Below are 25,626 nucleotides of genomic sequence, written 5' to 3' on the forward strand. Positions count from 1 at the left end.
TCAGGTAGTAACAGAAGCCTCTCCTGTAATTCAGTCAATGAATTTATTAAGGAAGGATAATGTCACTATGTATTTTGAGGATAAGGCCAATTCTTCCTGCCTACAGAGCAGTGCTGCCTACAAAACAGCCTTGCAGAGCCCATTCCAAGACTCCAGTTATAGAAGAGCACCCGAATGCCAGGAGGCTCCGATGGTTTGGAAGCACAGAAAAAGTGACCCATGCACTGGCAGCAGAAACACCCTGTATGAGCAGCCGTGTCCCCCAGAACAAGGTAACCAACGCACTAAATCCCTCAGTCACCCTGTAACGTACCTGTGCTTGCAAGGTCTGGGACGGCTGCACCTCAAGCCTGTAAGGGTGGGTCGCAGGGCAGGGTTGCAGATTCATACTCTCCCTCCAAAAACCAGAGCCGCTCTTGAAAAAAACATAAAGCAAAACCCACCCACCACCAGGTCCCGTCCGCCCCAAGTGGGCACCGGTGCCCAAGGAGCTGTTACGTTCGGGGTTGGGAAGGCCCCTGAGGAGAAGCACTTACATGAGGCAGCAGAAAATGAGACCACCAGTTCCTGGGGGTGCAGCGGGAATTCAAGGGTACTGACTGAAGCCAAACGAACTCATTCTACTCCTGCAGCCTTAAGTTACAGCAGTTGCAGTGAGTTCTTCAGATTCCCACTAGGCTTAGGCCAGGTGCAGCTGAAGCAGTCCTATTTGTTACTGTATTTCACCAAAACCGAGCAACATTAGCTCTGACCCAACACATCAGGAGAAACGTGGCCCCTGGAAGGAGTCAGGGATGTACGCCCACCTTGCCTGCAGCAGCTGGCCCAATGACATGTGAAAGCACACAGACAGGCTTATCACAAATCATGTATCTTCCTGTTATATGACATAACCCTGCAATGATTAAAAAAAATCCCTCATCAACACAAAACATGTTGGAAAGAGCACATTGAAGAACCTACACGTAAAAACCATCGCACCGATGGAATCGGAGTTAAGATGAGAGTGTGGTGGTTGAAACAATGTATTCTGTGTCCAGCAAGAAATAAGTCTGTCATGAAAAGCAGGTTCCAAATCCTCTTTGCCGAGCACCATCCATGGTAGTGGTATCTGCTGGTGCCTACAGCTTCCCTCCCCCTCAGTTTGGGATGCTTGTTATCGACAGGGCAAAGTTAGCCTCCTGCTGTCAGACGGTAACACCACAAAATAACAGGTAACATAATCACAAAAGCAATTGCAAAGGCCACTACAAGATTCTATTGCACTATGAGAGGTAAATTTCCACAGGTAAGTCAGCAAAATTAGCGTTCAGCATTATTTTGTAATATCCCTTGCAAAGTTTCGAAATACCTTGTAAAACAGCTACTCACCTTGTCCTTACAATGTTTCATTTTCAGCAATTAACTTCTGTTGTTAAAAAAAAAAATGACCTGAGACCATCTGCAAAAGAGTTTGCATTTTTGTGAAATATATCAACTCTCATAGGTCAATTTATTCAGAGTTACAAATTTCATTGAGAATAAAAGATTTATGCATTTCTCTTAATTAACAGAACAAGTTTAGCTAAATATAAACTCTGCACTAAAGTTTTGCAGTGGCACAATACCAACACAGAATACAGAAGCATCTTTAAACTATACAAAATTTTAAAATTGAAAATAAACCTGTTTACATATCCTTTATACATTAACATATAAAAAACCTCATTTAATGAGGCATCTAAAAGAATCAAAAACATCTCTACAGCTATCTCTGAAAATTCATATCTGGAAACAATTCATTACACAGAAGCTTTACAAGACTATTTAAACAAACCAATACACACTTTTTACAAGATTAACATTCCAAAAGGTACTCATAGGCAGGTTGTCACTTTTTATTTTTGCAGTTTATCTCACTGGTTATCTTTACTTATAAAAATCTTCATATTTATATATGTTGGGTATTGTTGGATAACCAGTAATCTAATTTAAAAGTTGTGCAAAACAAACAAAAATTTGGAAAAACAGTATGTTTAACCAGTCGTTTACATAAAATACCAACTAAAGCCTCTTTCACCCTGTTTGAAGGGAAGAAACCATAACCAATCTTTTTCCAGAAAGTTACCAGTTACATTTTTATATTCCTTCATTATAGTCCTTCTATAAGTTATGATAAATTAAAAGTTCCAACAAGACATTGACTGATCGATGGACCTGCCCAACATCCTCAACTTTACAGCTTCTGTCCATACCCTGCTGCTGCTTCTCCAGGTGAGGAACACTCAGCCTGCGTTGTCCCCGCGCCACCCGAAGGCAGAAAAGGCGACTCGGTGCCTCGGCAGGGGCAAGCTTTACATGACAAAGACCTGCCGTGTGGCTACTCATTTGAGCCATTTCCTCTTCATCACTTCTAACATACCAGGACAGCCAACAGCAAGAGGTGTGCAGAACTCATCTGAAATTTTAAAAACTAACTTCAAATTATAGGAAAGTATGTTTTCAAGTTTATTATAATAAATGCAATCACTATGAGATTACCAGTTAGCAAAACTACTGTATGTGAATAACAAATGGAGAAATCTAATGTAACGCTGGCCAGTAATGCTGGTTTTCTTAAGAAGCAGATATAATATATTTCAAAGGGTCCTTTCCGAGAGGTTTTCTTTTCCCTTATCTTCTGGCAGTTAGGATATTTGGTGAAGCCTATATAAAGGAAGAGGATTTTCCAGAACTACTTGCTGTACACTTGAAAGAAAATTTTCAGTCTCTGTTGGTGTTATTAGCTGCAAAAGCATGTAAATTTCCCATCTGGCTCAGACCACTCTGAATATGTGCAACATGGATCTCAACATTATTCTGAAAACAACTACAGGAAGAAAAGAAGAAGAAAAAAAGCGTTAAACCTCACATTGAAGAGTTGTGTCCGAATATTTCTACAGTGAAAGTCAAGGTATGAACACAGCCGATACAAAAATTCAGAGGAATTGGAAAGTAGTAATACTAATGCAACTTGATTGAGACAAATGTGAAAATAGTATTTGCACAAGCACTGGACGAAATCAGCAGTTACTGACTCGGGTACTTTAAAGAAGACTTTAACATGACCAGAGTTAATGAAATTAAAATATTATGAAGAGATGCTAAAATGCCCTGAATAAGTACAGTGAAATGGAAACATCATCATCTTCTTAACAATGTACACCAGCCTTTAGCTGAATCCACTCCAACATGCAATTTGCAGTGTTGATTATCATGAATTTTCACTAATATTTGGGGTTTATTTTCGGTTTTACTAATGAAAAATGCTATAAACCAGCATTTCTCAATAATGGTTTTTAAATCAGAAGGCCATCCTACTATCTTCGCAAAAAAAACCCCCAAAACCAAAAAACAAACTCATGTGTGCAGCCTCCCATTATTATGTAGCAATACAAGTACAGAGGATATAAGGAAACACTTAGCATTCAGGTATATTTTCTAAATTATGTAATTTAGCAGCATTATAATTATATATAAAAAAAAATCCTGGTCACACATTGCTGGAAGCTGCAGTGTACTCCAGATGAGTATTACCAAATTCTTGCTATTTTTATAATGCCTCCTCAGGCACCTGCTTGTGACAACTGTTAAAAAATGGCCCATCTAGACTAGATGGGCTTTGACCTGGCACAATATGGCTGTTCTTCTGTTCCTCAGTTTAAAATGTTGCTCATGGAAGCTGGTCAGAAGCTATAAATTGTCTCATGTGCCAACTTTTGATATTTACAGACAAGAGGTTGAGTAACTGTGTAAAAAGAATACTGAAATTGTACTGTTCTGTGGTTTAAAGAAATTATTAGTGGGATTTCAAAGTCTGAAAACATTCTAAAATAATGTATTAGTTGTCATAAATGACTGAAGAGGAAGAAAGTCTAGTTGTTGCTGCATCAGTTTAGCACTTTGTTTCATTTTTTTTTTTAAAATCAGGTTACTTCACTAATAAGTTCAAACAGAAAACTGCTAGTTTCACTCCCTTTAAGAAGCTCTCTTTTAAAGAGGACCATTCCTGTAAGTAAAAGTTACCAGATTAAAACCCTTAATTATAATCATTGCTCAGCTTTAAAATACAGTAAGAATTGCTTGCTGGCACAAAATGTGTAATTAAGAATTAAATATTCATAAAAGTAATACCTGATATTTGAGGAGTCTATTGAATTCTTAATGTCATTTAATGAATCTGTTAGTGATTTAAATTCAAAGGAATTCAGATCACCTCCTTCTGCTAGACACTGTAGGAGAAGAAAACAAAAAGTGTTCTCACAGTTTGGCACAAAGAAACCAGCAGAGCTTTAATGCTATGCATCTTACAGGAGAAACTATTTTTTTGCAAGAATTTTACCTTAATTTGCAGTAATATTGCTGTAAGTCTAGAGATAAGATCAGTTAAATTTTCACTCTCAACACAAAGCTGTCCTGTTGTCGAGGAATTCGCTTGCCTGACGATCTCCTGAGCCTCCTCTTCACACCTGCGCCTCAGGTCTGTTGGCTGGTCAGCAGGCTGGAGGCCCTGGTCAGGAGCAAGCTGCATAGACAGAATGAAGAGAAATGAAGAATGAAGATCTCTTTTGCATTGGGTGTACGTGTGAAATGACAAACTATTTCAAAAAGAGTTCACAGGTACGTAGTAACACAGTTTTTTTTCTTCCTTTACAAACACATATGTCTATTTCAAAACTGGCCACTGGCATCATCGGAAGTGTCTACGTTCCAGTGAAAGAAACAGAGACAAAGGCTGAGGTGGAGAGAGGAGGAATCCGATAGCTACTACTAGTTTCATTTCAAAGTGACCCCCACCTACACCCTATTCCCAGGAAATTCTAATTATTTTTTTGTACTTAGGTTAAGCAAACCCAACAAGTACATAGTGATTCCAGCAAAACCTTACCTCATAACAATACTGTTGAACTTTATGCAAAACTTTATTTAAGTCTTTGTTTAGTTGCTCTAGATCTAGCACAATAGTTGCGTATCTCCTCTGAAACTCGATGCCTATTGGCATAGAATAGGATTTCTGTGGAAAAGACAAAGCATATTAAAGTTAATGCGATACTGTACATTTATATCTCTTGAACTCATCAAAAGGAATTTTCACTTGAAAATAACAGAGAGATTTGAAATCCCAATGTTTTATAGAAAAATGTTAACATACAGAATATTAAAATGTAAGTATCGCTATTTAAAACTCCAAGTGACAACTGTGTAGTAACTACTATGCTTTTATTCTCTTTATAAAACACCATGATATCTGTGGTGGTAAATGCTACAGTAGAAGACGGTGGCCTGACCTGCTGATTTCTGCAGGGGTTGGTTAGGGCTTCTCTCTGCTGTATGAACAGAAACCTGCCCTGTCAGAAGGAGAACAGGACAGGACAATATGGCCACAACCACCTCTGCTGCAGGATGGGAGGCGCAGTTGCCTAGTAAGTTAGTGGTCACCTGAGGATGACTCAGTGCTACGTACCCTTTGTTACAGCTAACAGTTGTGCCAAACAAGGAAGTTTGTAGAGCTTACATATGGTACCTTACGTATTTTGGGTAAGCACAATTTTCCACAAAAAATAAATGCCACAATAGAGTACTTTTTTCTTACGCTGTTTTCAGAATGTGTGATATTTACGAAACTGATATATTATAAAATTTCCTCCACAAATGGCCTCTTGCAAGATAAGCTGGATGTATTTCCACTGCTTCTCAGCCACAAGTCTGAGATACAGGTACCTTGTGCAATCAAACCTGTGGCTATAGGTTTTACACCCTGAGATAAAGCAAACTGCAAAGTCAAGAGCCTCCATCAGGAGGATCCAAGTCAAAAACTCAAAAGCAAAGTTTCAGTTATCAGTTCAGTTCAGCTCCCCATTAAACTTAATCACTGAAATGATCTCCAGGGATTTACAAGCCTGAATACCAGATTAATAGGGCTTTAAACTAACACTGTAACTTCAACATTCACCTAAAAGCAAACTGGAAACCAGCATAAATTTGACATACTTCCTGTAGCTCTGGAATGTAAGGGAAAAATGGGAACTTTCAGATCTTCTTCGGTGAGCAGCCCCCCTAGAGCAGACTGTACTACTCCAGGTTAGCTGTGAAAGCCACAGACAATTGTGAATTCTCCATCAGAGACGACAGGCTAAGGGCACTCTATACTAGTGACAATGAAAGACATTTTTCTCAGCACTAGCACTGGTTCTGATCAGGGAGCAATCCAAGATCTGGGAACACTGACAAACAGCTGAACAGGCAGACAAAAGACAATGGCTTTCAGAAGATGGAATCAGGTAACATCTTTGTCACTGGCATCTACATGCTTCTGTGGAACAACCAGCACCACCTTTACCTTGTCTTTATCACAGGTTAAGTGAAAAAATGAACTACCCATCCTTTTTATTTAGATTTGTTCATCCAAATGGCTATCAGAAAAGTGTTTACTGTTTTATGTACACAGTAGCTTGTTTATAGCCTGCAACCAAGCTAGTATAGTGATGTCAAGATGCTTACCTATTAACAAGCTGTCCCTTCAGAAAAATGAAATAGAAAATGTGCAGCTGTGTGTATTAACAGCACCTCTGAAGGTATCCCCTGCCTCAGGTAAGCTTATTATTATTGCCAGATAATAATGGACTACATTCAGTAGCAGTTCTGATTTTGGTCAGTTCTGTTTATTTCTATATTGGATCAATCGTTAAAAAGAAAAAGTCACCATAAAATGATTGGTTTAAACCAAACAGTGGTGTTACTCTAACAATTATCAAATCACAATTGAATTAATTATTATCAGAGTCTGAAAATGAAACTATACTTCAATGAACTCAAAAGATTTCATTTTCTCCATGTTCAGGTGTGTTACTGATGTTCAAGTGGGTTGGTGCTGGAAAAAGATTCTTGTTCAAAGAAAATACATTTTAAAGGAGAAACAACATATACTCAGCAGCACAAGCAGAGATGGGATCGCCAAGGGACAAAGAGGATTAGAAGACAGGCTAAGAATATGGCCCAATAGGAAGGTATCGCATCCTCTATTTTTATCAGGACAGCCTTGAATAGTTACAGAGGTTGCTTTATGATTGCTGGTTTGCAAAGGAAACATCACAAGGGAAGAAACTGAAAGTATCTCAAAGTCCTTATCTAGGCTACAACTGAGCTAAAATATATCAAATTTAACGTTTATTTCTAGGTCCCCTTCTTCCCTGTTGCTTTTTCGCTCTTTCAATTTTGTGGAATAAGAATATAAAGGAAAATAACAATACAGTTAATTTATGACTTAGTAGCGGAGCGACATGTTAATATCTGGATTCTTGTCAGAGGAAAGCTAATGTCATTCCTATGGATTTCCTTATATATGCAAAAGTACTAATATCTCAGTAAAAACAAAATGTTTTTTAGTTTGTTTTAGGAAGAATTCCTAATTTTTCAGTATCAGAGTTACAGGTTGCAATGGTGTGTCTTAATCCTGCTTCTTTTTGCATCTATTTTAATTATTAATATGCAAATTTAAAAGACAAAACATTTCACGTGCAGGAAAAAGAAGAATTAGTAATGGAAATGATAACAAGGTTTTGAAGAGCAGCATCGCAGCACAAAAGAAGAAAATTACAGAAACATAGGGATGGGGCAGCAGGAAGCAGAATAACAGAACACACATGTGCACATGATCACTGAAGGGACAAAGAGGGAAATCTCACCACAATAAATCAAATCTGTCAACATTCAAATATTTAAAAAAACCCCAGCTTTCTGGTTTCAAGAAATAAAAAGGACTCCTCTTCCCCTCCACAAACCTTTAGGCTTCTGTCTGTACGTTGTAGAGACAACTGTCTGAATCGATGCTAGCAGAAGGTTGAGACTGAGAGCTTTCCACTTTCAAGTTGATTGATAGCCAGGGGTGGTAGAAGAGGCATTCTTATCATTTTGATTTACTGACTGATGATTAGATAAAGCCTAGCAAGAAAAACTGTTCTGCTCCTGCTAATTATGCTGTAGCTGCTCTGGTATTGTAATTTTAAATACCGGTCAAGGGCACTCAGAGCTTTATATAGAAAATCTCTGAAATGAGTTATTGTTTTAGCCAGAAAGTTAAATAAGTACTTACCATCTGCAAAATAAAATTATGATAAATATTTTACCATATAAACTTATACCTGAGATTCTCCAAGTACACAGTATTTCCTTACTTTACATGTCAACAGACATATGCTCTCAGTGTTAACATTAATCAGTTTCCAAAGCATAATGCTTTCAAAGGAGAATCGTATTTGAAACAACTGACTTCTCTGGATTGTCTTAAAAAAAAAAAATTAAAAAAATTTCACATCATAGAAAGTGATAAAATATAGATTTTATCTAGACTCTAGTTTTAATTATGTCTACTTGCATTAGCTGTTAAAGCATATCCTGTTTTAAGAATTGAAAAGAGAACACTCTCACCAGCTTTTCTGCTTCTGTATTCATTTCTCTCAATTGTTTGATGTGTTCCTTCTTGATCATAAGGATTTTCGATAACCTGGTCTAAAACAAAGGAACTATTTTTAGAATGAATAGGTCCTTAAGCAGTTTTGAAATGCTATAGAAATTCAAGATAACAAAATGTGTGTTTCTTTCATCATTTTAAAATACATTTCTCGGTTGTTCCTCAAGTTAAGATGCAGAAAAAAAATTAATTAAAATTAAATGATGGATTTTCCAGAGATTCTTAAAGCATTTTCAAGTACCCTAGATTGGAGAATGCTAAAATCCACCAGCTGAAATTCCCTATAGGAAGACTAATATAATTTATGGCCAGCTAGAGGCTGAAGAATCAAGAATCTTCTTTTTATGCAGCCTGAAGGAAAGCAAAGGGTGGTACAACCATGTGCTGCAGTTCCTATCGCTCACCTTACCCACACCTTTCCCCCCCCCCCCAGTTTACAGCTGTGCTCTGGACCGACACCAGCCCTCTGCATACACTCCTGCAGTAAAACCTGGTACAGAGCCTGGGTCTATTTTATACAGAACAACTCTGGGCTTTCCATTTCCCTCTTTCATCATGGGAATACCCTGTTTCTCCTGCCCTTGGGAACTAGCAGTCTGAAGCGGAAATCACTGGGAGTGCTCTCAACACACACATCACTCCTGAAACCATTCATACTGCCTAGGGCCCCGAGAGAAATCCTAGCTCCGCTACAAACAGCAAGAGTTTTATTACTGATGTAAACTGAACCAAGATTTCAGCTTTGACACATTTCAAAGGGGGTTAACTCTGCATCCTAGGAGTGGAACGTGGGACTGGGAGGAAGAGGGACTCCTAGTTCAACATATGTCTGCTCATATATAGTCCCCTTTACTGATTTTCAAGTTCAGTCTTAACACAGCCAGGTTTCTTGCCCTCACAAATCCTAATGGAAAATTGTTCCAGGACCTCTTTCAGCTAATTATGAATAATCTTGGAATTTCCATGTTAAACGAGTTCTTGTTCACTTCACAGTAATCTGTTCTGCCAAAGCCGTTTTTCAGTTAAATACAGCCTCTCCCCTCCCTCTTTGTATTTATCCCTGTTTATTCAGAGATGGTAAACACATCTCTTCTCCACTGTTCCTTCACCAGACTAATCAAAACCCAAGCCTTTCCAGTCTCCTCTCCCACAAAAGGCTCTCCATCTCCTGAACTTTTGTGGCCCTTTGTGTGTCTTTTTTCTATTCACTATCATCTTTCCTGAACGTGAGCAATGGGAAGAAGCCTGTACCAGTATTTCAAATAACAGATCTGTAACTAAACCTGTAAAATGGCATCAATACATCTCTTTCTACCACTCATACTTGGCCAGATGCATCTTAGGACTGGATGGCAAGCCATGGTCAGACTCACAGAGGCGATAATTGGAAGGTTATCACTCTTCCAATTGCAGCTGCTCATTTCTGTCCTTGCGCCGTCCCCCTGATGCTTGTGCTGAGCCAGCACTTGCATTTTTGCAGCTACGTGAAGAACCAATCCGGGAACCAATAACAACAAAACAATAAATTCAGAAAAGGCAAGAAAAAAGTTTTAAAACTGTTACTTGTGGGCTGGATTTTCTCTCTGATCTAGTTTCTACCACCTCACACGAATGCTCATGCTGGCAAAGACACACCTGGCAGAAAGGAAAGCATTGTGCATCATCTGCCCTTGCTGCCAAAAAGTTACTTGTCAGGCTCTGCTGTCATGGCCATGCAGCAGCTGCCTAACGGGTCTAACTCCTTCTCCCTCATGAAGGTGGTGAGTCCCCAGCTTAATGTAGAATATATTATTTGTTCCCAGAACTTGCAACCTATTTGGTGCTTAACATCTACTTTGATGTCCAGACATACTCCAGGCTACAGGGCCCTCATTCTCCATGAGCTTGGATTTTGTATTATAGTCACTCTATTCCCAGATATACCCCAGTGATCAAGATAATCTGATTCTTTCTACACGAAACTCTAACCTTCCACTGTATCTGTGGTATCTACCAGCTTTCTCTCATTGGCACATTTTATTAAATAGTTTTCCGTTTTCATTTGCCAGTATCATCAGCAAATGCTTCCACTCAGTTCAACCTTATTTTCCTTGAGAAATTCTTGCCTAACAGTTCTATTTTCAGCACAACTCATCCTGTTTACTGTTATAATTTATAGTTCTCATTAAATTGGAAATGAACTTTTAGTACAATGCATTTCCACATTAAAAGACACGAAGGAACAACCCAACCAGTATGTTTAGATTCATACTTTAGATTTCATTTTTTTCAGTCAAAAGGCTATTTAGAAGAACACAAGCAGTTCAAACTAAAGTGTGCAATAACTTACTATGGAACATTTTCAGAATTTTCATAAGCAGAAAACAGTCGAAAATCCAGCATCCAATGGCTGATTTTCCCAAAGTCCCGAAGTTTACTTACAACTGCAAACTATACATAAAGAGAATATCCCTAACGTTTATTTGTCAGTGCCTGCATGTGATTTTGGCTACACTTTCTTTTGCTCCAAATTAATTTCAAACCCCATAAAAAGAGAACTAAGGGGATAGGTTGAAATCTTATTCAAGGTGTGTTGCATTTTCCCCCTGTTTTGTCCAAAATAAAGTTTTCCCATTAAATTGTTTATTCATGGTATCATAAATAATCGCCAGGCAATAGCTCTCCAGAAAGTTTTTTCTGAATCAAACATTTTCTGACCATTTACTTCCTGAATCACCATTAAATCACAATGAAGGCTTTGACATTTTTACTGTACCAGTGTATAACAAAGGCTACAACATCTTTAACAGTCACCTTTAACATAAAAATACATCCGGACTGGTGAATGCAGTGCGATCAATAATCAGTATTCACCACTCACGTGTATTTCACAACACCAAATATTTCAGTACCATCCTTAAACTTCCAATAAAAAACTTGATGCTTAAAATGCTTAAGATGCTAGGCTTAAAAATAAAGCACAGTCCCTCTATAAACGTTTTTTTTTTTAAGCCTCATGATTCTTTATCAAAAAGCTGGATAAAGTATTAAGTTGCTCACGTAAACAAATGCCAAAAATCTGTGGCTTGATTTTGTTCAAAATATTTCAAAAACCTTCAAGCAAAAATGCCCTTCAAGGGCATGTAGTGACATGACAGGGGATAGTGGTTTTAAACTGAAAGAGAGTAGATTTAGATGAGCTGTTAGGAAGAAATCCTTCACTGTGAGGGTGGTGGGGCGCTGGAACAGGCTGCCCAGAGCAGCTGTGGGTGCCCCATCCCTGGGGGTGATCAAGGCCAGGCTGGACGGGGCTGGGAGCAACCTGGTCTGGTGGAAGGTGTCCGTGCCCATGGCCGGGGGCTGGAGCTAGGTGAGCTTTAAGGTCCCTTCCAACCCAACCCATTCTATGATTCTATGATTAAAAATACCTATTAGTGTGCTATCTTTGTAAAACACCACCATTTGTAATACAAACAAGAGGCCTATACTTTTAAAACTCAGATTTCCTTATAACTAGTAATATACCATGAAACCTGACTAAGAAATCACACATTTTCAGATTTAAAATACAGAAGAAATATCATAAACTGATCAACTTGACGCACTAAACAGTTGTAAATCTCAACACACCTTAGCGATCATGCTTAGCGACTCAAGTAGGATAGCTGCAGATACTGCTTTTGGTTATGCTGCTAAACTGTATCTGTTGTGTATTTCAATTTTTAACATAATTAATCTTATGGCAACTGCATTTGTTTTAATTTTTCTTAGCTAAGCTAGATGCCAAGCCACTTTTTTCAAAATCAGATTCATGCACTAAGTTTCCTCTAAAAACCTGAATAGATCATTCTGTCCAATAAAATTAATTACATTGAACAGCCAAAATATTAGTGTCTCATGCGAGCTATAGACACAATTTGATTCTTTTGATCAATTACATACACTCTGAAATTTGAGAAACTTTTAGCAATATTATTTCCTGGTTCTTAGTATGTTAAACTCTGACCATTCCAACTTCCTTTAGCATGTTTCATTGTTAAAGAATTCAATCACAGATCTCAAGCTAAGCCAACGTGAGCAATTATGTTCTTCCATCATCCTGAAAAGTAGCATGCTTTGATGAGTTTTGATATTCAATGAATCTCAGCTTCCTAACTTTACTGTCTGTGCTCTTCTGAACTGGTGGACAAAAATCACTTAGGAACTGAGGAATTATTTCATAAAGATAAAGTCAAAAATAGTTTTCTTATCTATAACCTCTACGTTTGCTTTCAGGGAAAAAGAGCGCTTCTTTTCTTCTCCAAGAGGGTAGCTCATTACAGAACATAAAATACAATATATGATAATGCACATAGGCAAATGTTCTCTGTCTAATGCAAGTATATTTTAAATAAAGTAAAAAAAGCCTTAACACAGTACAAAGTTTACAGGTAGAAACAATATCTTTTTTTAGACCATCTGGTAGAGCTGGGAAAAATAAAGACACACTTCTGGAGACATAAGTTCCCCCTGCGGTCTCAAGAGCAGCATATTTCAAAACTTATGAACAAGTGAGAAAATTAAGGATTGGGGTGGGGCAATAAACCCAAATATTTTTAACATCTTTTCAAAAGTTATTTTGGATATCACCATATCTGTCATAAAACAACAGAAGGCCATTTCACTGCAGAAGAATAAGCACAAAAGGACAACACACAACAAAGTTAAGAGCTGCAGTTAACACTTACCACTTGAATGAGGAATTCTACTGGAAAGCCTCCTAATGTTTCGCTATCTGTGCCTGAAATTTTGTTTTTCCACGAAGATTGTCCTAATAAAGGATCACTGTCCTATACAAGAAAGAACACTTAATTTAGTAGCTTATTTTTAGAGGGATTTGCTAGAATTTTTGTCTTGTTGAATAACCTCAGAAAATTAATCTCAAAAAATGTTTAAGGTAACAGCTTCAACATGTATCAGAAAATATTTCAATGATTAATACTACGTGAAAAAAAGTAACTTACTGTAATTGGAGACTGGAGTGAAGGTGTATAATGCAATCGGGGAGGGGTCATAAAGAACCTTGAAGGCCGTTGTTTCTGTCCAAAGGCAGCAATTGGCATGGTTTCATGAGGTTCATTGCTCTGTAAGACAGGAACAGGAAGGATATACTTCAGTTGTCAGATTAATTTTAAACACCTTTTGGAATACTTAATTTATTTCTGGAATCTGGACTAGCCATACCCATCCATGCCCCAACCCAAGAACATTAAAAGATTGACATTTTGCTTTTGGGTTAGCAGGAACTTCAAAACCATATTTTATTGCTGGAGTTTTCAAAGTGTTATGGCATCACATCCAATAAAACCTGCAAGAATATTTCCAAAAATTCTATTGACAAATTGCAGACAAATAACTGGGGTTCAGCGGGGCTCCAAATTCAGATGATGAGAGAGACTAGACAAATTATGGGCCCTTGGTAGATTCAATACTACACAAGATACAAAAGAACGTGAGGTCCTCTGAAAAGCTTGCAGTCTAGGTCAGACTGTTGGGCAGGAACAATTCTGGGAGCTCATTAATTGGTATAAGAGCCTATGAGCTAGGAAATACTCCCAAATTGTTTGACCAGAGCAACACCCCCACAGGTAGCTTCATTACCATAAGAAGTTTAAAAACCAGGTTCAATCAACTCATCATACTTGCTTGCAACTACCACAGGCCTTTCGAGATTTTGGGAAGTTACAAAGGGCCAGGTTTTCTTTAACATTTTCTGCAAATCCTGGCAGGATCCCATAGCAAAATTTTTTTTGGATCTTACACTACTCATTATATTTCTTCATACTAAACTCAGACTATTATAATAACCTATAATAGTAGGTCTAGTAAATTATTCTAGCCCGAGCCATTATGTTTGTATCATAAAGGGTTATCCTGTTCTATAAAAACATAAACAGTAGAAGCTCATTCCCCCAGAATTTCCCATGCATCTGTTATGCTTGTTTCTAATCTATGACAATGCTACCTGCATGTAATATTTTGAATTGATTTATTTTTGATTAAAGCATACAATTGTAGATTTTTTAATTTCATTTTGTTTTTCATTACAGCTATTTTAAGATTGTGTCATTAATACTTACAAGAACTTCATAATCTGGGACTGTGTGTGTTCCAAGACCTGCCCTGTCAAAAGTCACTCTGTATGTAGCATTGAGAGTATCTACAGCATCTATCTGTCCAGTGAACAGTCCATCATGGACACCTCGCAAACGTGCTTAAAAAAAAAAATGAAAGGAAAAAAAAAAAGAACAAACCAAACATTATAATGTTCTAATACTATTGAGAAAAATAAACTTAATACACCTTTTGCAAGTAACCCTTTATATGTACATTTTAAACCCACAGATTAAAGGGGGGGGGGAGGAAGTAAAACCAGGAAAAGAATTGTATACAATAGAAACACCACCCAAATTTTTGTCAAATTTATCTTTGCAAGTCAAGTATTTCCCAAACCTAATTCTTAGCACTACACTTATGTCTAAGTAAAACACTATTTAATACCCAATACCTTCTGATAGACAGATTTTGCAGGCAAAAGTCAATTTCCAGATGATTTTGCATACCATTTCTCTTTGATCACTTCCACTGATGACTGCATATTTAGCAAAAGACAATGAGGAATGCAGCTCAAGGATACAGCTCTAGGAGAGTGAGGAGAAGCAGTGTTGTGCATGCCTGCTCTTCAGCAAGAATTAAGGGCACTGTTGCTGAAGAATGCAAAAAGCAATGAACGGTAGCGGCTTTAGTGGGAGATACCATGCTTAAGTGAAAAGCATCTGGATCACAAACAGACAGGATGGAGGTTTAAAGTTTTTATAAAATCAGACAAAACTTGTGGAATGTTTTTAACAATATTCCTTCCTCAATTACGTGTAAATTTTTTCAGCAGGCAATGTCATCTTTAGTATATATGTCCAACTACACTGCAATATCAATCTGTGTCTGTTTCAAAATTGATGTATTTATGGAAAAACAAAGGTCAAGTTTTATATTAGGTTAGATTTTAAACTGTTAGACAGCACTCAGCTCTCTGCATTTAAGCATCTCTCTCTCTAAGATTTGTCAGATATACTAGATATAAAAAGAACATTTTAAAAATCCTACAATTTGAACAGCAGAAATAATGAATCATACCAAGTTTGTACCTCAAAACTGTATCACTGTTTTAAAAATACTAGCTAATCCTCACAAGCACCTTCTCAGTGAGCTAACAAAAAAAATACATTTTTTAATGTTTTAAATTTAACTATGTGCACCAAGTATATTATGATTTACTAAAATCTTTGCAAAACACTTGGCTGTTTTTTTCTTTCTTTGTTTTTAAGGAATTACCTGTAACTTTTGTTCCTATTACAAGCGGTAATGGAATTTCTTCTGGAAGATCTTTGAACTGTGAAATATCTGCAACTTTCCGCTGCTGCAAAAGTCTTATTTTCTGCCGTTTCTGTTTTAATGCTGATCTCTCTTCCTCAAAGAATGCAGAGGAACACCTATGATACAATTAGGTAAAATTTTACTTAAATTCAGCACTGAAAACATACATATGTGAAGAGACATCAAATAAACAGGCATAGTTTACAAATCAGTGAGGGACAATGAAAAAACCTGGGGTGAAGTGTTCAAGACAAAAGGATTCTGTTGAATGGATTTAGAGAGTCTTACTCTCCAGAATTATTGCTCCTAAAATAACAGTTTATTTAAAAATACTAGTCAGGAATGCTAGTTGTTGTATTAGCATATCAGAAGAGCACAACTTTTTGTGACTTTTTCTGCTTATAGGGATCCACCTGGTGTCACAACAAAGCTAAAGCAGGTCCCACATCCAGCCTACTCTGAATACCAGTTCAATGCATGTAAGGACTTACTGTGAGGTCCCTGACTGCCATCACTTAATGATAGGTAGTATGTCCCTTTCACATGTGCTCATTAGCTCAATTAAACAAACTTAGTGTGAAAGAGCACCAGACTCAGAACATAAAAGGGCACTTCTCTGTCTCATATCTTTGCATCTGTGCAGAGTACAACTCAGCCACAAAATATCTATTATGCAGATGAATTGTCTAGAGATCAATCATAGTAAAAGTACAAATTTGTTTAAACTTGGGTTATTGTGTAAAATCAGATAATCTCTATAGCATCCCCCATTTTGGGGCGGTCTTAAAATATAATCTAAAAGATGAAAGACTTATTCCCAAGGTCCTTACTTGGTTTTACTCTTTTTCACTTTTAACCTACTGAATAGGCATGCTGCATGAGAGAGATGCTGAAAGCATAAAGACATTAAGGACTTGATCTTATCTCTCATTAGTTATTAAAAAAAAAGTTTTATCATTCTTGTGTCAATGAAAGGAATTTAAAAAAGGAGTACAGATGCTACTGTAGCAGAATTGATTAATTGCAGCAGCAGTTATTTATCAAGTGATTTACTACCTTTGTTAATTGCTTCATGCAGTCAAATGCAATTTAAACAAATTCTGTGGAACTCATACAGTTATATATTGATTACTGATCAATAAAAAGTCCTATTTTACGAGGTTATTTTAGAAGACACTGGCAAGTCCTGCACTGGTTCCCTCTTCTACACTGCAAATTATTTTCTGGTTTAAATCCCTTCAAGGTCTTCCTCAGTTATTTATCTTTCACTCAGTACTGAGCAGACAGCTCCTATTTCCCAGTCTGCTTCTACTAATCTCTTCTTATATGCCACAATAAACATTCTTATGTTTTCTTCTCTGTACCACTCAGAGAGTTCCACAAGCCATTTCACTATTCTCCAAAATTTCTCTTCCTTGCAGTGTGCCTGAGAAGATCCTAAGATCTAAGCTGCCAGGATGGATGCTGAGATCACTTTCTTTCACACATACATCATTTGCCTTTTACCTTATACATGGTTTCTAAGTTACATGGGGCATAGACCATCTGTTTTGTCCAGTGTCTACAGTATTAACACAATGAGATCTTAGTCCTGAGCAAGACATTAAAGAAGAAAAAAAAGGAATAAAGAAAAAAAAAAAAAAAAGGAATGACCAGGAATGAACTGAAGCTGTGATGCATCTCTGTCAGGTATGTGTAGTAATGCACTGCACTGAAGGTTCCTTTCCTAGGTTTTCCGATCACTACCACCACAAAAGTTGTCACTAGTCTTTGTACAGTCTAGGAACTGTGTTGTAGATGGAGCAACTGTAGGTGCATGTCCCACTCCTCACTCAGTTCGCTACTGAAGACCAGAATGTGGTTACCTGGAACTGTGTATTGCCTAATGATCCTCATTAGGAATTCAAAATATCTGGAAAGGGATATGGCAGAGTAAGAGTGATGGTGGTTGGGAGACATGCAAAGCTTATTTGAATACTCTCATTTAAAGATGTGGTTTGCTTTGTATTTACTACTGGGGAGGAACAAGTGTGAAATAATGCTTGCCATAGGCTGTGAATATGAAGTAGCAAGATGCAGGTCAGAGCTTTTCAATACCATTGAGGAGAACAGAGTGACTAATCACAGCAAGACAAAAAAAAAAAGTTAATATTAGTCCTTCTAATCATGTCCAGGGTCTTGCATCAGGAACATCAGATATTGCCTGATGCTCTTTGACCCATACTCTTAGAAATACAAATTCAAATGCTGATATACTAATCACTGACCTTGGAAGGTCCCTACAACAGCAACTACTGTTTTACTGCTAGCTCAGATGTTCTTAAAAAGTCTCTGTTCCGAATGCTGTAGGTCATGGATGCAGAAAGTATTTGCAACATGTTTTTGGCTTCTGTTAAAGGACATCTCCAACCCCATGTCCCCCAAATGTATTTAATAAAGGTTGTCCCATCTTCATGCCATTCCTATGAAAAAATGAAGATTAAAACTATTGTACAGATCACATTGCAACCTCATTAGTTTTCTGTAGAGACTTCTTAAGAGGTTGAACATTGTTCTCAGTTTCTACCTCGGTCATGAGAATTTGAACTAACAGAGGAATCATCACCATCATATAGTGGTAGGACAAGCATATCTGAGCTTAATTCATATCCATTCCTATTTCACAACTCCAGTTAAGTTTATACAGAGTACACAAGACTAACTATTACCTCTTCCTTTTCTTGGAGCATATCTTTCCCCACAGTCTACTGGAATCTTACAAGCTTTGCAGGTTCCCATGAAGAATACTGTTGTGCCAATCAACCACACTGTTGATGGTGTGATAGGACATTTAAAGTAGCAGCAGACATAAGAAAATATTACAATATATTTAAAACAAAATTTAAAAAAAGACAACCACGTGCACAGCTATCACACAGAGACACTATTATTCTTTGCCATCAACACTGTGGATGCAAAATGTCTTATTATTTTTAATTCCTTCATGGGAAGATATCAGTATTGACATAGTATCTAGCTCACTTACATATGAGGACGACAGAAGAAATTTCTAACAGAATAGTAACGTAAAAAAACTGCTCCAGAGGTAGATGAAAATTCTCTTGAAAAAGCATTCAAATTATTTAGAATAATTCAAAATTTTTCTGAACTAAGGCCAAAGACCAGTCTGGAATCTTGAAAAAGACTGCTAATAAATGTCTTTTTAAAAAACATTAAAGAAATTATAAGTAAGCAGGAATGCTTATTTTATGTTGATAGAAAGCAAGAACTCATGAAATTTGGGTTAGTAAACAAAATGAGACTCTATATCCAGTCAAATACTTGTACTTCAGAATTCAGATAAAACAACTTCCTGCCCATTTAGACCTGTGGCTCTCTAGGCATGAGCCTCTCTTTTTAAAAAGCTAACTATATAATAGCTTAACAAAAAACCCCAAACCAAACCCAAAAACACTCCCTCCCCCATCTCCTCCCCAAAAAAATAAGAGAAGGAAATTTTATCAGTGGTTCAACAGACTGCTGAGTAAGGCAAGCTGATCTTTTATAGCAGTACCCACTTTTGGCAAAAGTCAAATGAATAAGTGATGATTTAACCTCCAAATACACCATTTCCCTCTCAGTAGGAAGCATGATGATAGAGGAACGAAAAGCTATATCAGTTAAGCTCATGAACACCTTTCCAAAAGGAACTATTTTTAAGCTGGCTCTTCTGCCTTCCCTTGACTGGTATTTTTTAGTTATATAAAGTTGTTTATAGGAGATGAAATAGCCTCCATCAGACAAAATATAATCTGACTCAGTACAGCGATCTATGAAATGGATTCGGTGCTTTAGTGTTTGTATTTTCATAAATAAACCAGGCTTTTATTTCTGCAACACTGCTTATACCTTTTTCTCCCGGTCTCACGTAATAAGAGGATGGCTGAGTTTGGGAGGGACCTCTGGAGGTCACCTGCTCCAACACCTCCAGCAGAGTCACCTACAGGAGGCTGCCCAGGACCAGGACCCAGGACGCCCTTTGAGTATCATTAAAGACGGATATTCTACCACCTCTCAGTCACCCTCACAGTAAAAAGTGTTTCCTTATGTTAAGACTGAACCTCCTGTGTTTCAGCTTCTGCCCACTGCCTCTTGTCTTATCTCCAGACAATACTAAAAAAAGTCTGGCCTTGTCTTCTCTATAGCTTCCCTTCAGATATCTACACACAGAGATGAGATCCTCCCTGAGCCTCCTCTTCTCTTAGCTAAATTGTATTGGTTGTGTAAAAAAGGCTGAAATGAATCAGTGGGTTTAAGAATTAAGAATTCTACATTAGAGAAAAAACTATGCCCTTTGTTAAATTCTGGCTTCTTCTCTACAATGTACAGTATTTTATGGGTGACTTTCTCCTCTATTTTGGAATCCAAGCCAGGAAAAGCTGAGGTTCTCTAACACAGTTTAAAAAAAAATAAAATAAATGAGATGAAAACATGCACTTGTTTTCCCCATGAAAAGCTAGTTACAGCCAGAAAAAAAAAAAAAAAAAAAAAGGCAAAAAATTAGCCTGTCTTCCATACCAGGAAGAAATACAGCATAGAAGATGCAATAATAATGTCAACATATTCTGGCTTGGAAACTCAGTCATCTAGAGTAGGAAGAGAACATTTCAAATATAGGCTCATGAGAACTACACGGACTGGATATATCATGTAATGAACAGGGTGTGTCAGGGAGTGGGGTGTGTGCTCAGGGAACACCTTTTCAATAAAATACTTTTCTACTGTCAGCTATTACTTTGCTTTACTACTGGCATGCAAAATTGTTTTGGAAGGAACAGTTCTGATAACATCAAATCTAGATGTAGTTATTAGTTGAAAAGATAGAAAGAAAACAAAGAATTACCTCCGTGGTTTTCCCATTAATCGCCTGATTTTCCCCCACTCTACTCTTGTCAATTTTCTCGTTTTCAAATTTGGAAAAGATTCTTTCAGGCATACACAGAAGTCATTATCTCCTTCAAATAGTGGCCTGTTGAAACATAATTGGTCCTCTGTTAACTACACTTAGTAAACTTTTGTCATGAGATTCCAAAAAACATCCATCACATGAAATACATTGAAAACAAAAAGTATAAATTAGTCATATAAAGATGACACTCCTATTCAAAGGAAAAATATAATCTGAAATAAATTAAACTGAAAACAAAGACAGAAAGTTTCCAGACTATTGTTCTACTTGAGCCTTACTATCAGTGATGTTTAAAAATGTTCCTCTCTCTTGTTACTATAGAGAAACTATCTATTCATCCTCCTTTGTAATGTATATAAAGGCATCAAATGATACTTCAGCAAAGCCAATGCAGTATCATGAGGATACTGCAACATGCTGAAGTAAACCATAAAGATATGGCGAGGTATTGAGAATAAAGGAAGGGACAATGTGATACTGAGAAATAGACAGACAGTACGTTTTTCATAAATTCATTCAGTTATAACCCAGATTCTCAACAGAGGGTTCCAAAATACACAAAATTGAGCCAACATGTCATTCTCCACAGCTATACAGGTGAGACTATTATTGTATCATACCATGACTCCATGATGAAGCAAAGAACCAGTACTATAAAAGTGACAGTTCAGAAAACCTACCTACACAACTTATGAATTTCTCTTTGATGCTACGACCTGTCTGTATCTGTATGTTTTATGACTGCCTTTTACTTTGTAGTACCACATCCTTCTTCGGCTAAAGAGACAAGGGAGCCGTAATGGATATACCCATCTAATAGCAGGTTAATCATTAAAGACTATGTGCAACTGAAATAGATCTCACCTGGTGAGAACAAAAGAATAACTGCATCCTAGATAAAGCCACTCTTCTCCACTCTCTGCAGGGTGCTGAGGTTTAGAGGGGAATATCTCTAAGCACAGAGCAAAGAGGACCTTGGAAGCAAGACTGCTCTCAGGCGAGTGTATGGGGTGTTGGGAGAGAGGAAAGGTGCATGGAGATAAGGAGACTTGGGCAAGAATGGAACAGAATATTTTTGCAGTAGAAAGATCTGCAGTTATGCCATGAAGTGAAAAGGAAGCCACAAAGAATGATCGATGAGGCTCAGGAAATGGACAAGGAAGCACATAAAAGAGTTTTATTTTATCCAGATTTACTGTCACCCACTTAAGATACCTGTGTAAAGAACAACCGTTTTGTTATTTTTTGAGAAAGAGAATCTGTATTTGATTGTTTTTACTATTACTCATCCCTAAGCAGGCAAACTATAAACTCACAGCATCCACAAGATTGGAAGCTCTGGGAAACGGTGTAGGCAAGCTACAGCTGCATCTGGTTCTGAGGGCCTGTGATCACTGTGTTAGTAAGTAGCTCTTTAGAAGTCTCTGGGTGTCAGAAGTCAATGGGATTTTACAGAAAACGGTCCTCTGCAGCACAACAGAGAATCAGCTTCAATAATCTAATAACCACAGATGATAGTTGTAGAGATTAAAATATTTCAAAAACTTACAGTAGACACGGCATTTGAATCAATGACTTCAATTTTAGATGAGACAATTCGATTAAAGTATTTTGAGACTCGTACAGTGAGCCATATTTTGTCAGTTGACAGTTAGCTCTATGCTTTAAACCTTTTTAAGTTTCTCATTAAGTCTACATCATATCACTCAAAACAACATACATCAAGGATTTTCTTCCAGAGATACATAACTTCTTAGTAAACTATGTTATAGTATCTTAACATCATCATACCTTACTAGCATGACAAGCTGTATTTGGTTTGCATGGCAAGGTTTTGGTAACAGGAGGGCTACAGGGGTGGCTTCTGTGAGAAGCTGCTAGAAGCTTCCCCCATGTCTGACAGAGCTGGTGCCAGCTGGCTCCAAGACGGACCCCGCTGCTGGCCAAGGCCAAGCCCACCAGTGATGGTGGTAGCACCTCTGGGATAACGTATTTAAACCAGGAAAAAAAAACCTGTGCACAGCAACTGCAGCTGCAGAGAGGAGTGAGAATACGTGAGAGCAACAACCCTGCAGACCCCAAGGTCAGTGCAGGAGGGGGAGGAGGTGCTCCGGGTGCCGGAGCAGAGATTCCCCAGCAGCCCATGGCTATTAACGGTGGAGCAGATCCCCACCTGCAGCCCATGGAGGACCCCACGCTGGAGCAGGTGGGTGCCTGAAGGAGGCTGCGACCCGTGGGCAGCCCATGCTGGAGCAGGTTTGCTGGCAGGGCTTGTGACCCCACGAGGGACCATGCTGGAGCAGTCTGTTCCTGAAGGACTGTCAGCTGTGGAAGGCACTGAAACTGCAGCAGTTCATGAAGGACTGTCTTGTGGGAGGGACCACATGCTGGAGCAGGGGCAAAGCGTGAGGAGGCCTCCCCCTGAGAAGGAAGGATTGGCAGAGATGAAGTGTGATGAACTGACTGCAACCTCCATTCCCCATCCCCTGCACCGCTGGCGGGCCGGAGGGAAGGAATTTGGGAGTAAAGTTAAGCCTGGGAAGAAGGGAGAGGTCGGAGGAAGGTGGTTTAAGATTTGGTTTTATTTCTCATTACCCTTCTCTGATTTGATTGGTAATAAACTAAACTAATTTCCCCCAGGGTGAGTCTGTTTTGCTCGTGATGGTAACTGGCGAGGGATTTCTTCCTAACCTTATATTGACCCATGAGACTTAAGTTATGTTTTTTTCTCCCCTGTCCAGCTGAGGAGGGCAGTGACAGAGCAGCTTTGGCGGACATTTGCCATCCAGCCAGGGTCAACCCACCACATAAGCACACACTTAACTATCAAAGAGTTTTTCAGAATTACTTGCTAAACTCAAATTCTAGTCTACTGATAGACCTAAAGTTCCATAGACAATTATTGAGAATAAACTAAAAGTTCTTGGACTGTAGTAAAAATCATAATTATAAATGTCACATTTTAAAATTACTACTAGAAATAAGTAAGGTTTGGGTTCTTTGTTGGGGGTTTGTTTGTTTTTCCCAAATAAGGAAAAAAAAAAAAGGATTTAAAGACTACTTCTTTCAAAGGAATGAAATCCTACAGATGATGAATTTAAAACTAAAATGGACATGTAATTTTTCTATTTGTGATGAACATATCCTAAAATGTTTTTCTGTTGCTATGACTGCCTTCTCAGTTAAGGAAAACAGCCACAGGAATCGTGATTAAAACAGGAAGGAAAAAAAGTAATGACTTTGTTACGAATAAATTCTGGAAAATAATGCTTGTTAACTCTGAAGCCATTCTTCAGAACATTAAGTAATAGTGTTTCATCTATTAGTCAACCAGTGAGGATTTTCAGATTCCATTTATCAATAATGATTTTTACATTTTAGAATTTTTAGTCTTCCATTATTAGGGACTAAATTAAAATGGTTCTTTTAAACAATTCACATCACCTTGCTAGTGGCATTAAGAGAACAAGGGCCAAAGACTCCGAGGCACAAATTGCAGAAACTGCCTAAGAGATAGATTGGGAGATCCAAGGAGGACAGATATCAAGACAACAGCTGAAGAGTCACAACCTGGAGTTCTGTTAGTGGTCACAATAAAAACAGGATGATAGGAAAGACATAGCCAAAATCTAGATTTACATCTTTCAGGGAAGCAGCACCTTATAAAGGAGCAGTCTCCTTTCCATTCCCCATATGTAACACTGATCCAAGGTTTCAAACAAGTTTAAGTGTTCTGATAACTTCATGCGTAACATGCTAAAAACATTATGAATAAAATCTTATGTCTGGCAGAGGCAGAGGTGATAAAAAAAAATTATTTCCATGAAGAAAGGCTTTCCATAGAAGACCACCCAAGGAACTACCCAAGTAGGTTGCTCATTTTGAAAAAAGAAAAAAACCCTCAAACTCAACAAAACAACAACATAATTTTCAATAGCTGATAATTTAAGAATAAACTTTGGAGTATCTAACAAATATATGGAAATTTGCAGCTCAATTTCAGAAAATGACTTGTTTCTATACTAATAAGAGATAACTATATAAACCAAACATACTTATCTATATTTGAATAGAACCACTCGTATATGCACCACTTGTGAGCTTTGGGAAGTTTGAGCAGGTTACGAAGCCGTAAACCAATCTTCTGCGATGCTTTCTTGTCCGGTGTTGGCATTGTTGTATTAAACTTCTATGTAGTAAAAGGAAGGAAACAGTTAAACACAGTCTAACATTATTCAATATTCAAAAAATTAAACTAGATTTTCTTGATAAAATATTACACATTAATAATTGTTACATTTTAATCACACATACTGTTTCATGACAATTTCTTTGTTGCAGATCTGTAATAATCCTTACTGCATTATATCAGCAATGCAATCAAACAGAACGGATGGCAAACTTTAGCTGGGTCAATACAACAAAATATCTCCATACAAAGCTTTTCTAACAGAAACATTTTCCAACACTGAAGCTACATTATTGGTAACAATAGCATGGCGCTAAAGTACACACAGACTTCAAAAGTTTGAGGCACTACTGAACATGGTCTCCAGTGAACATACATGATGTTGCAACTCAGATGCCAGCAACCAACTGCCTCATTTGCACTAGTGCTTCTACTCCTGCTAACTCTTCTTACACGGAGGATGAAGCTAGCACAGGAATGCAATATAGCCAGAACTTTGAGCAGAGCGCCTGCTTTTTAGAAAACTGCAAGAAAAACTAGCATAGACATAAGCAATCAAGTTTTAACTACATTTGAAAGTATTTTATAAATTGCAGAAAAGATACTGTC

At 37.7% G+C, this 25,626-nt stretch overlaps 1 protein-coding gene across 4 annotated transcripts in view; it reads right to left on the reverse strand.

Annotated features, from left to right (window-relative positions):
- Positions 1–1,473: 1,473 nt before the first annotated feature.
- Positions 1,474–25,626, reverse strand: part of LIN9 (lin-9 DREAM MuvB core complex component) — a 39,968-nt gene continuing 15,815 nt past the window's right edge. For all 4 annotated transcript variants that reach the window (XM_080408742.1, XM_080408743.1, XM_080408745.1 and 1 more), the window contains 11 exons: positions 24,884–25,017; positions 20,763–20,888; positions 15,839–15,996; positions 14,587–14,720; positions 13,471–13,590; positions 13,195–13,296; positions 8,446–8,526; positions 4,907–5,032; positions 4,361–4,543; positions 4,153–4,250; positions 1,474–2,848 (listed from right to left, as the gene is read on the reverse strand). In XM_080408742.1, coding sequence (XP_080264868.1) covers positions 2,743–2,848; positions 4,153–4,250; positions 4,361–4,543; positions 4,907–5,032; positions 8,446–8,526; positions 13,195–13,296; positions 13,471–13,590; positions 14,587–14,720; positions 15,839–15,996; positions 20,763–20,888; positions 24,884–25,017 — 1,368 coding nt within the window. In that variant the 3' untranslated portion in view covers positions 1,474–2,742. The remainder of the gene's footprint in view (positions 2,849–4,152; positions 4,251–4,360; positions 4,544–4,906; positions 5,033–8,445; positions 8,527–13,194; positions 13,297–13,470; positions 13,591–14,586; positions 14,721–15,838; positions 15,997–20,762; positions 20,889–24,883; positions 25,018–25,626) is intronic.

Source organism: Falco punctatus (genome assembly GCF_963210335.1).
Source record: "Falco punctatus genome assembly, chromosome: 12".
NCBI classification, from domain to species: domain Eukaryota; kingdom Metazoa; phylum Chordata; class Aves; order Falconiformes; family Falconidae; genus Falco; species Falco punctatus.